Source organism: Trachurus japonicus, chromosome 5, assembly GCF_045865225.1.
Source record: "Trachurus japonicus isolate A0001 chromosome 5, Traja_1.0".
NCBI lineage: Eukaryota > Metazoa > Chordata > Actinopteri > Carangiformes > Carangidae > Trachurus > Trachurus japonicus.
Genome location: NC_140911.1, coordinates 6,406,681 through 6,420,012, shown reverse-complemented (window position 1 = coordinate 6,420,012; position 13,332 = coordinate 6,406,681). Strand labels below are relative to the sequence as shown.

General features: G+C 45.4%; 1 protein-coding gene across 1 annotated transcript in view; it reads left to right on the top strand.

Annotated features, from left to right (window-relative positions):
- Positions 1 to 2,148: 2,148 nt before the first annotated feature.
- Positions 2,149 to 13,332, top strand: part of rassf5 (Ras association domain family member 5) — a 33,545-nt gene continuing 22,361 nt past the window's right edge. Inside the window, exon 1 of the mRNA XM_085777889.1 lies at positions 2,149 to 3,031. Coding sequence (XP_085634015.1) covers positions 2,182 to 3,031 — 850 coding nt within the window. The 5' untranslated portion in view covers positions 2,149 to 2,181. The remainder of the gene's footprint in view (positions 3,032 to 13,332) is intronic.

Below are 13,332 nucleotides of genomic sequence, written 5' to 3'. Positions count from 1 at the left end.
ATCCTGGAGGTACATGTGCTTCTCCTATCTCTTCCTGTTGATATGAAACCATTATGATAAGTTATTTCTAGTTTTATCAGAGTTTTTTTTTTTAAACTGTAAAAGAAGAACCAAATCAGGGAAACCCACAGTGTCTCTTTTTCAACAGTGACATTAGACAGTGAGGTTCACTAGACAGGGAATTCCCCAGGGTTGTTATTTGTCCATGAGGGGGTCACGGGTGATGCATCAACTTATATAATATTGTAAAATACCCTTGCTTTCTTTTTTAACAGTACAGACTTTGTCATATTTCTGTATAACTTGTTCGTTCCTGTCCTGTCTTGTCTTGTTGAAGTGATATTATCTCACTTGGTGAAGTAATGCAAACTAAAAAAGTGAAAGTAAAAACAAGATTTGTAGTGCCCACTCCTACATTTACAGTCAGCTGCTGAGCCTCTTTGAGCATGATTCATCGTGTTCTGAGAAATAGACAACAACAAAATACCCGAGTGACTGAAAAACAATATTCTCATTTTTAATGTCGATACTCAAATTAGATGGTTGTGGTTGTAACCGGGTTAGCAGCACGAGAGCTCTCTCTCTAATGTGCTTGTACTTTGCTTTTTGTGTAGATTTACTTTCACTCCCCTTCATCTCAGAGTAAAATATTGTACTCTCTACTCCACTACAAATATCTGACCATTTTAGCTGCAAGTTATTTTTTTAAATTAATATATTAAACAGTGCATAATATAACAAGAATTCACAATGCAACATGGTTTAAAAAGTTGTTTCCTGGCCTCCGGCATCAAACAAAAAGCAGCACAGTCCTCAAACTGAAAGTAGATTTCTTCATCAGGACTTTCTTTTTTATTCTTTCCTCTCACATTAATCATCTCAACCCGCCTTGGATTTACCTGGAGATTCTACATATAACTATATTTTACTGTATAAAGTCATTCAAACCTGCTCTAACATGGTGCTGCTCAATTATGTAATGATATAGTGTATAATAACTAACTTACAATCATATTTGCAGCTTTTATTTAAATACTTTTATGCAGTATTATACTTTCTCATATTGGTACTTTTACCTAAATAAAATATTTTAATACTTCCTCTGCTGCGGCAGACAAAACAGAAGTGAACTGCTCTGACACTGCATACTCACAAAGGGAAATTAAAAGGTTTACACACTGTGTGTGTGTGTGATGTGGCAGCCTCAGGGGCTTTCTCCACTCAGAGGGGACCGACTCTGACGGCTCTGTGGTTTTTGCTCATATGACACCGTTTTAGCAAAATGGAAATTCTTTTATTTTCCTCTTTCTGGCCTATACACAAACAAGTGTGACATTGTATTTTAATCTCACTGTCCTACAGTCAGTTAGGGTTAGTTTTTATTACACGCCCGTATGGCAACCAACAAATATAGTCCTTAATCTCTGTGCATCTTGCTTTATTGAACAGAAACTCCCTTTGTATGCAACAAAAACTAGATGAAACCCTTTTTTTTCTCCCACGTAGACAACCAACACAAATCTGCTTTTCTTCGTCTAAATTCACAAACCGCCCAGTTTTAACCAGTGGCACAGTGGCTTAGGCAAAGTATCTTTGTCTTTGTTTTTTTAAAAGAATATTCATAGACCATAAATCTATTTAAAATGTTATCATCATTGTGCTTTATAGTGAATCGGCACAGATTCTCTGGACATATATGTTGATTTTTCTTTTTATTATTATTGGTGTAGTAATTATAATATAAGTAGGCTACTGAATACCTCATCAAACCTTAGTTACAGAGCATAAAAACAATAATCACAACACATGCGCAGCCCACTTAGAGATCCTGTTGTTTTGTTAATGTTGTACACCTACACATCAGTCTAATAGTTTCATATATTTGTTGTTGTTGAACTTGTCATCTTGATCATCCAGTGAATTAGTGTCAGTGCAAACCCTCAACAACCTCTGAAGCGGGGGATTAGTGCGCGCTCATGTCGCTTTAAAGGGAGCGCGCTCGCGGCATTTAAAGCTGTCAGATCCCCCTGCGTCACTACTACTCGCTTTTACGCGCGGGCGTGAGTTGGAGTTTACATTCAGAGCACGACGAGAAAACACACTACTAACACACATTTGAGCAGCCGAACACACACACACTTATACACTCATACACACACTCATATATAGCAACACCGGACAATGGCGTCTGCAAGTGTGGTGGGGCAGCACCCGGGTCAGCACTTCAAACTGCCCGGCGTCGGGAAGAAGAAGATCACGCTGCCTCGGAGACAGTCCGGGGAGAGGCTGGTGTCCTACCGGAGGAGCGGCGGCGGCGGAGGGGAAAGGGAGCAGCTGGACACTCAGCCCTTATTGTCTCCTGGAGGAGTCGGACCAGCAGCGGCGGCGGGAGAGACAGAGACAGAGACAGAAACGGCGGCGGCGAGAGGAGAAAGGATGATGATGATGCCCGCAGAAGGATGCGGAGCTGCTGCTGCTGCTGCTGCGCCACGTAGTAGCTCGAACCGGGACAGAGAGGAGAAGACCGGGAGACGGGAAAGTCAAACCGGTGACCGCAGCAGCAGCAACAACAGCAACATGGACATGAACATGGACCAGAACCACAACAGCGGCGCCACTAGTCGGAGGAGCGGGGGTTCAGGTTCACTCAGTAATAGTAGGTCGGGCATCATCATGCAAGCGGGGGGATCTGTTGCCAATGGACACAATAAAGGAGACAGCAGCGGACAGCAGCAGCTCTCCTCTACCTCCTCCTCCTCCTCCTCTTCCTCCTCCACTGGTCTCCTCCCGGCGCGGCGGCTGTACCAGGGCCGGACCGGCGTGGTGAAGCTGGCCCGGCCGGAGCGGTCCCGCCGCAGGGAGGCCTGCTGGTCCATCTTCCCCCCCCAGAGGCAGCAGCAGCTGGACGACCCCCGGGTGAGGACCGAGAGGGGCGAAGGGCACCAGTTCGAGGCCAGACCGGGACTGGCGCAGGACTGGTGCGACGCCTGCAGCCGCATGATCCTCCGAGCCCAGGCTCTGAAGTGTCAAAGTAAGTGCATGGTTCGAGTCCCACTCACTCTCAAACCAGTTTCTAATACTTCCACTGTGTGACTGGTGTAGTTTCCTCTCTGTGTGGTTGTGATGGTGATATAGAGGTGTGCCAGCAAAAATTGATTCACATAAGAATGGCAATTCTCATTTAATACGATTCAGAATCGATATAAAATGTCCCAAAATCGATTAAAAAAGATTTTTTTTTTAAATGAAACAAATTCTAAGGAAAATCAATTTCCTTAGAATTTAAAAGGCAGCATGTTTAACTGCACAATTTTTAAAAAATTAAGAGGCACTTTTAATTTTGTTACTTAAGTAATATGTGATATTGCTTTTATGCAACAATTTCAACAATTCCATCTAAGCATGGATAAATGTTTAAAACTCAATAAATGTGAAAAAGACACTTTAGTCATTCTGTCTTGCAAAGCAGACTGGAGTAGATCATGAGGATCCTTTGTACACCGATAGACTGAAGCAGAAATCATTATTAATCAAATAGTTTTGAATCGAAAATCTATTTTGAGTCGAATCATATACAGCCCCAAAAATAAGAATCGTATTGAATCGAATCGTGAGATAGTAAAAGATTCCCACCCCGAGTGAATATGTGGTGTAATGAGTTGCATCTTGTTTATGGTTGGACTGGATTAGTTTCTGAAGGGTACAACAGAGTGACCATGTGCTCCACTACTGCTGTGTGTGTGTGTGTGTGTGTGTGAGCCCAATGAGCCATTATGATAGGGAAGGACATTTCTGAGCATTTTGCTCCACAGACGCGGCCAGAAATCTTCCATGGAAAGCTCATTATCTTGTCCTTCCAGCTTTTCGCCCTCCCATGCAGAGAGAGAGAGAGAGAGTCCTCGCTCTCGCTCTCACTGTGAAGTATTTGCAGCCTCAGCTCTGTAAGAACCGGAGACTGGACTGAGGTCGTCACACTGCTGCTGCTGACATCTAGAAACACACTGGGAAATGTCTGCAAAGCTCACACACACTATTACAGTATTTAAACTATGAGTGTGTGTTCTTGCTTGTTAGACTCCAGTGTTTCTCGGTGCAGTCTGTAAAGCCTCAGGTGTTTCTGCTGAGAGCTGCTCAGACTCCGATGACATCACTCCCACCTGCACACACACACACACACACGCGCAGAGAGAGTTTAAAGCCGAGCCAATTTGACCTGGCATCATCCAATATGTGTTTAACCTGGCACTTGTAGACAAATACACACCTTCTGCTGAGGCTGGTGTGTGAATGTGTGTGTGCTGTGCTGTACTGTACATGCATGAGTGCTGTGTGTGTGAGAATCTGTGTGTCCATGAGAGCATACCGATGCTGAGTTGGCATTGTGTCAGCAGTACTCTGTCATCATGGGTGCGTGTGTGTGTGTGTGTGTGTGTGTGCGCGCTGCGGCTGTAGAGTATTGTGAGATACTGTATAAGGAAAGTGAAGAGACTGGAAGAGAGGGCGGAGGAGAGACAGGGGACAGGTAGAGGACTGGAAACAAAACGAAGAGGGAAATGGAAACAAGAGGAAGGGAGGGAGGGAGGGTGATAAAAAAAAATAATACGAGGAGATGTGGAGGGATAGAACGAGGAGCACCGGAGAGGAAGGAGGGAACGATACAGTATAGGAGGGGAAGAGAGTGAGAGTTCCTCCAGCACTGCAGAGCAGAGCTGTCTGATTTAGTGTGCTATCAGCAGGAGCTCAGTGGAGCGAGAGCAGAGATTACTGGAGCAGTATTCACATGCACAGTCATGGGTTTTTCTTTACAACCCACGAACCTCACTGACTTTCTTTTTTTTTTCTTTTTCTTTTATGGATCAAACTAATTAGCTGTAGCTTTCTTCTTCTTCTTCCTCCTCCACCACCACCACAGAAAACCATCTATTCTTTTCCCGGAAAACATCAGAGGTGACTGCGGTGCACGGCCGTTCAGGAGGGTTAAGGGGGGTGGGTCACAGTGCAGGGCATTTATGACAAGCGATACAACTCTTTAGGCGTTTCAGGGTATTTTTGTGGGGAGACTGCAACCCAAAGCTGCCAAAATAGAAACGGCACACACACACACACACACACACACACACATGCTCGTCTCTCAACTACACCCAGCAAATGACAGGGAGTGAGAGACGGAGGCCCTCCTGCAACCATAAACAACCATCATTCTGCCTCTTTTGTCTCTCGCTCTCTGCTCCCGGGCCGGCCTGTCTTTAATTTATCACCCTCTCTCTCTCTCTGTCTCTATCTGCGTTGGCTTTGTGTTGCATCTGAAGCTCATATAGAAGCAGCTCAGCCGTTCCCCCGTGGGACGTTCAGGAACTCGGAGGCTCTGCTGTGATGTGGCCTCGTTGTACAGAGGAATCTGTCAGCGCAGCCGGAGCTCCAGGCTCGAAGGCTCCTCTCCTGCTCTGTCTTCGTTTATATACATATATATATATATATAAATCTCTGAATTAATTCCCTCATGCATGTGTTTGTTGCTGACATGCATAAAAACACTGCACACATGCACACGACCACCATATGTGGCATCAGGCCTCTAATGGGCCATAAAATACCGTAATGAAGCATGTCTGATAACTGTGTCATGTCTAGACACGTGTGAGCTCTGACATTAATCTGACTTATTATGAGATTTGACCCCCAATACAGTTCAGTCTGCACACAGGATAACACACAAACACACACACACACATTGTATAATAAATACAGAGGAAAGAGTAATATATGCTATAATTTAAAAGAAAATAAGCAGAACCGCAGAGAAAATGTATAAATCTATACATTAGTTGTTGTTTATCGCTTCTGTCAGGATCCGATTGGTCGTGTCTTGATGTTGGTCAGGGAACACTGGGGTTGGTGGGGGGACGGGGGGGCTGCAGCCTCTTTAATCCCAGCTCTGGGAGTCTCCTGCTGGGGATTATACCTCAGGGATGGAGAGGTTGGGATTACAGACAGGCAGACAGAGTCAGACATGAGATTAATATTTAATTAAAGCTTTCAGGGAACCATGCTGGTGTGGCTCCAGCGCAGTGAGTTACTGTATATACACATATTACAGTACAATACACGCCGTTTTCACAAATGTTCAGCTCTTTATATTCTGCTGATTGTGGTTGTCCAACGCGAGGTGGGATGGTTTCATTGTTGAATAATCCGGCTTTATAATAATCTGTTTTGGTTGGCTGTGAATTTATTAATTGATGATGCTATGAGACGCCAGAAAATAGTGAAAATTTTCCTTCACAATTTCTGATTTCTGAAGAAACACAGCTAATAGAAATGGTTTAAGGAGCTGGAATCAGAGGGTAGTTCAACATTTTGGCAAATTGGCCCATTGCCACAATCCCTATAGTTTTAGGAGTAGGTTCGTTAGCTTTAATTGTCGGTGCAAGCTATTTTTAGAATGGCGGAGCAGAGCCGCGAGCTGCTCAGAGCTACGCTACGGAGGCTAATGGGATTTCTTGGTTTCCCTCTTCAAACTCATGAAATACACAATCCAACAACTCCAAAACGCTCTGGTGGACAAGTTGTGACCTGCACATTCACCACGCTATGAAATAATAACAGAACGTTACCAGACAGAGTTGTTTTAGAGGTAAATGCAAAGACTGCTTGATGAAAAACTGTCTCTGAAGGCAACACACATCAGCAGTTTTGCATGAATTTTCCTCTAAAACAACTCTGTCTCTTAACGTTCTGTTATTATCTCAGTGTGGTGAATGTGCAGGTCACAACTTGTCCACCAGAGCGTTTTGGAGTTGTTGGATTGTGTATTTCATGAGTTTGATGAGGGAAACCAAGAAATCCCATTAGCCTCCGTAGCGTAGCTCTGAGCAGCTCACGGCTCTGCTCCGCCGTTCTAAAAATAGCTTGCACCGATAATTAAAGGCAATGAACCTACTGCTATGACTATAGGGATTATGGCAATGGGCCAGTTTGCCGAAAAGGTTGAACTATCTCTTTAAAGTGGTCGTGTTTGTGTGATACTGCGTATCTCTGTGTTTCTCTGCTCCCTGGGTCAAAGTACTGTACGACAAGGTGAACGCTCTGGAGACCACGAGTTCCTCCAAACTTGATTTCACAACAAGCAGCAGCTCCACTTAGATCGGAGAATTTGTCAAAGCCCTGTTAAACAAACACACACACAGACACACAAACACACACACACACAATGTTTGTGTTTAAACATTTACAGGCTGAGTGAGGAGAGATCCGTGTTGTTCCTGTGTATCTACAGCAGCAGCAGCAGCAGCAGTGAACGTGAGGTCATGTGCTGGTCACTGCAGAGACAGAGGGAGGGATACTTGCACCGACACATGGCTGCCAGGAAGCCACACACACACACACACACACACACACACACACACACACACACACACATGTGGCACAGACCTTCACCGTTGCCCTCCCGGTGTATTCTTTCTGCCTCACGGCGTTCCTGATCTGTCTCTGGAGGATTTCTTTTTTTTTTTTTTTCCCTTTAACTCCATCTCCTCCTGATTTTACCTCTTCCTCCCGTCCACACAGTGCCGGCCTTGTTCTTAGGGAACTCTTCTCATCCGTTTCTCGTTGGGTTTTCTCAAAGCTTCATTCACGGTGGAGGAAGAAAACATGGGAGGAGGTTTGTGTTAAATGGCTCATAACCTTCATGTCTCGACATAGCTGCTGCTGCTGCTCTGCCAGACTCTGCGATGAATATAGTTTTTACTAGACGTCAGCCAAAACATTCCTTCGGAGCTCATATGTCCCCAGCTGAAAACATACAATCTCAACACAAAGCTGCATTGAATATTGAGCAGAGCTACTGAGCAGATGTTCAACACATCGCGACCATTCACTATTTTCTTCCTCTGCAGCCACTTTAAAGTGATAGTTCAACATTTTGGCAAATTGGCCCATTGCCATAATCCCTATAGTCATAGCAGTAGGTTCATTACCTTTAAATGTCAGTGCAAACTATTTATAGAACGGCGGAGCAGAGCTGCGAGCTGCTCAGAGCTACGCTACGGACGCTAATGGGATTTCTTGGTTTCCCTCATCAAACTCATGAAATACACAATCCAACAACTCCAAAACACTCTGGTGGACAAGTTGTGACCTGCACATTCACCACGCTATGAGATAATAACAGAACGTTACAAGACGGAGTTGTTTTAGAGGTGCCTTCAGGGACAGTTTTTCATCAAGCAGTCTCTGTATTTACCTCTAAAACAACTGGTAACGTTCTGTTATTATCTCATAGCGTGGTGAATGTGCAGGTCACAACTTGTCCACCAGAGCGTTTTGGAGTTGTTGGATTGTGTATTTGATTAGTTTGATGAGAGAAACCAAAAAATCCCATTAGCCTCCGTGGCTCTGCTCCGCCGTTCTTAAAATAGCTTGCACCGACAATTAAAGGTAACAAACCTACTCCTCAAACTATAGGGATTATGGCAATGGGCTAATTTGCCAAAATGTTGAACTATCCCTTTGACATAATTTGACCTTGATAAATACAGGTTATTTCTTTCCAAACTTGTACAGAAACACCTGCATGGTGTTGCTGCTCTGCTGCATGTATGTATCTATGTGTATGTATGTATGTATGTATGTATGGCAGAACAGTGGGGATTTTCAAGCAGGCTATATTTAGGTCGCCCTTGGTGGGAAGTGATAGGAGGACTGCAGAGGGAGAGGAGGTGAGGGCAGCGAGAGAGAGAGAGAGAGAGGACGGGACAAAGACATTCTTAAGCTCATGTCAGCTTGAATGCAGTTGGGAAATTTTGCATATAAAACAAGCACACACACACACACACACACACACACACACACACACACACACACACACACACACACACACACATTACATCATCATCATCATCCTCAACCTATAGGCACTGCAACAAAAAGAGGTGACATCAGAGAGTGGCGGCGTTGCTTGTGGTTATGTCATAGCTACACTTGTGAGTGAAGCACATCCTGTTCCTCCAAACTCTTCAGTTTTAGAAGTAGGGCAGGAGGAGAACTCCCAGCAGCCCCCTCTCTTTCTCTCTTTCTCTCTTTCTCTCCCTCTCTCTCTCTTTCACACTGCATATTAATAACCGCCGGACTGCGCATCACCTCGGCCCACACACACATGCACGCACACATCTGAGGTGATGAGAGTCCTTCACACTGACAAGATATGTCAGTGCTGTGGGGTTAGACAGGATGGCTGACTCACTTCCCCTCCATCAGACTCGCCGTCGTCGTGGGGGTCTCGGATCAAACCGATAGAAGAAGACGGAGAGAGAGGGTGAGAAAAGGAGAGGAGGTGACGACGAGGAAGAAGAAGATCTCAGCAAGTCGTCGGCCGTTCCTCTGAATGAATGAGGAGAGTGAACGGCTCCTGTTGCTGTTTGGATCGCAGCACGTCGTCGGGGTCTCTGTCTCTTTAAGCTGGCTGTTTGTTACTGCAGAGTGTGTGGGTGCTGCAGTAGAGACAGAGAGGGAGAGAGGACGAGAGAGAGGATGTGGGAGCAGTGATAACACAGAGAGAGGGAGAGGGGGAAACGTTAGAGAGGAACAAGTAGAGAAGTACAGCACAGCGGTGGTGGAGGATCTGGGGCCGATGTCCGCACGCTGAGCTGAGGTGCGAGGAGGATCGGAGGAGGAGAGAGGAGAGAGCGAGGGCAAGTCGAAGAGCGTGTGGGGGAGTACAGGTGGAGGGGTGGCAGAGCGAGTGGAGAGGGGGCTGTTTATTCGGAGCGTGGCACCGGTGGCAGAGTGGCTGCGCTGGGATGGCAGAGGGGGGAACTGGGGGGGCTGGCGCTGGGGCAGTCCTCAGAGGGACAGGGGGGGCAACAACAGCAGCAGCAGCAGCGGCGGTGGCAGCAGCAGAGGGGGGCAACAGCAGGACAGGAGGAGGGCCAGCGAGGGCTACACGCACAGGACGGTGCCGGCCGGATGGTGCCACCATGCTGCTCCATCCATGGCACAGATAACAGCTGGAGGGGAAGAGGAGGAAGAGGAGGAGGAGAAGGAGAAGGAGGCAAAGGGGGTCAGAGCTGGGGCAGTTGAAGGCAGCAGCAGCAGGACGTTCCTCGGCCAGGTGTCGCTGCATCTGGAGGAGGTCGGCCGGGGGGGGGATTCGGACGGGGAGGCCGGCAGCGCCTGCTTCGGACAGGTGTCGCGGCGGCTGGGCCGGCTGCTGAAGCGGCTGCCCAAGTCCCGGTCGTGGAGCGACAGTCTGAGGATCCTCCGGCGGTCGTCCTCTAACGGATCTCTGCTCACCACCTCAGGTACGGAGAGAAGGTTTAGAGAGAGAGAGAGAGGGATGGTGGAAGCAGGATGCAGGAGAGTGGTAAACTGGGAATAGAGGAGAGGTAACACTTTACTTGAATAGGTATTCATAAGATTGACATAACAGCTGTCATAAACATCAATGAATACTTATGACAGCTGTCGTTAAGTGTCATTCGGTAAGTTATGTCACTTTTGATGCAAAGTTGACATTATTTGAGATGTTTTTGTTCTGACAACTTGACATAAAGACAATTTAAACTGTCATAGCAGACCTAATTGCCAAACTTTAAAAATTATGTCAAGTTCTCATAACAAGGAACATCTCAAACAATGTCAACTTTGCATTAAAAGTGACATAACTTACCGAATGACACTTAACGACAGCTGTCATAAGTATTCATTGATGTTTATGACAGCTGTTATGTCATGGTTATGACAGTTTTATGAATACCTATTCAAGTAAAGTGTTACCTAGAGATTTTTTAGAAGTTGCACAATGATGGTGGTGCTGATTATTAAACTACAGGACGGCTCTTTGGTAAAAAAGGAAAAAGATGATGAGTCGACATTGTTGAGCCTGGCCGGCCTCACAGGGCGGCTGTGGGCCAAAATATTTGGTATTGTGTGCATTAGTCTGTCTATCTGTGAACTGAAATGCCCTCAAGCGCTGTAACTCTTTGTCTATGCACCCCTGTGTATCGGCTGATCTATCTCACCCCCCCATCCCCCCACACCCACTGTCGCTTTTGTGTTAAGAGCACACACACAAACACACACACACACACACACACACATAGACATAGACACTGTCCCTGTGTGTAAGATAGTGTGAGGACAGAGGCTGCAGATTGGATGTAAACAGTAGAATAGTCCAGTAAAAACAGGTCAGATGAAAGCAGCAGCATCCACAGTTTACTCAGTGTCTCTTTCACATCCAAACACACACACGCATAGACACACACACACATAGACAAACACAGAAAAAAGAACCAACATCATCAATCCGCTGAGAAAATCCTATGTAAGTGGATTATCATATTGACTTTCATATTTGTAGCAGGAGTTGGAGATAAGAGTGAGCCGGCTGGAGGCTGGAGGCTGGAGGCTGCGCAGCATCGATTTTCCCCCATGTTTTCTCCAAATAGACGAGCGGCCGCCTAATGCAGCTTCTTCTTTTTTTTTTTTTTTTAATTCAGTTTCTTTTACATAATGTAACATTAGCACAGTGTGGCTGGGGTGCAAAGAGACCGGGAGTGAGAGGATGCTGCAGAGTTATTGATCCATTCACAACCAGAGACTGACAGCTGAATGAAAAAGGGAGACAAAAAGATGTTTACTGCAGCTTTTTCATGTGTGTGTGTGTGTGTGTGTGTGTGTGTCCTCCTGTGTCAACCCGATAAGTCAGACTGACCAAACATGAGTCAGGGGGGCAGCGAGCTCGTCACCGCTCCACCTGAGTGACGTCATGCTGCAGCGTGGACGGCGTCAGCAGCAGCAGCAGCAGCTTCAGACGGATAATAGATGTTTTTAGATGGAATTCCCTGTAAAGGAAACCCAGTTAATCCTTTAAAGAACAAACTGGCCCAAATCAGACTCCTTGGTTCCTCTTCTCTCCGATCTATAATTATCCGCTGCCAAAGTGTGTCACAGTCGAGGATGACGCCGACTGGCTGGAAACTTCCTCTTGAAAAAGGCTCTGAACTGCTGAGAATAAAATAATTGAAATGTTGATTGTTGAATTGATGAAACGTGTCGAGATGTTTATCTGAAGAATTTATAGCTTTGTTTCAGAAGATGCTTTGTCATAGTTTTACTCCTGTGGCTGCACAGTGTTTCAGTAAAGCACGTTATTGTGAGGACGCCATTGTTTTTATTGTTTTACAAAAATCGTGCCATCCGAGATTAAAGGTGCAGTTCAAAGAGAGGGTTCAGTGTTACGTGGATTTTTGACTCAGCTTGTCTCAGCTGCTTGGATTTTGACAGCTCTTTGTTGAGTCTGTTTGTTGTGAGGCGGCGGATAAATCCTTAAAGTTTTCCTTTGGTACGAACAAAGTGAATTCAGATCAACGTGTCTGTGGTGTAGAATTCAAAATATTTGTGTCTCTTTGCCCAGCTAACAGCTCATTCTTGATTCTGGTTGTTACATCTTGATAAAGTAAGAAAAAAGGAAAAAGCCGCAGCGTTCGCCCACATCTCGCGGTCTTCATCATCAGCTGACGGAGTTTGGTCAGTTTCCATAGAGATAGTCCAGTCCAGTCATCATCACATTGTTATGTAATAGCCTATCAGAGTTTTTTGTGCCATGGTTGTGTGGGGGCAGATTGTATTTTATGACTAAAGCAGGAATAATCTAATCCACAAAACCTCGAGGTTTTACTTAACAGGTTTTGACCTTGGGAGGTTTTTTTGACTTCAAACATTTCCATTTTCCAGTTTTATTTTTGTCCCGTTTCATCATGAAACTCTTCGTCATATCCCCCATTATTTTTATTCTAATGACGATACTTGCGGTTGTGGCCATGCAACACAATTTTGCAGAGCAACAGTTTTGCTCCGACACTGCAGACCAACAACCAACCAGTTCAGGATGTTAAAGGAATAGTTCACCAAAAAAATTAAATTCAGTCATTATTGACTCACGCTCATACTGATGAATACTCTAGTAGTTTTTTATTCCTCAAAGTGCATCTGGAGACCCAGGAGGCCGGGCTACTGATATAAGGATTTTGTTGGACTACGAACCGGCCTCCCGGGTCTCCAGATGCACTTTGAGGAATAAAAAACTACTCAGAGTATTCATCAGCATGAGGGTGACTGAATTTCATTTTTTGGTCAACTATTCCTATTGGCAAATCAGAAGTTAGCTTTTTTCTTTTTTACTACATAATATTTTTTCATTCTTCTGAAACAGACTTCAGACACCTGGCTCAGTCCTGCTGCACAGATGGTCCAGCAGCTGGGGGGGGGGGGGTCTGCAGATATTTGGAGGAGACTGAAGCAAACAAACCAGACATTCTTACAAGACGGAGA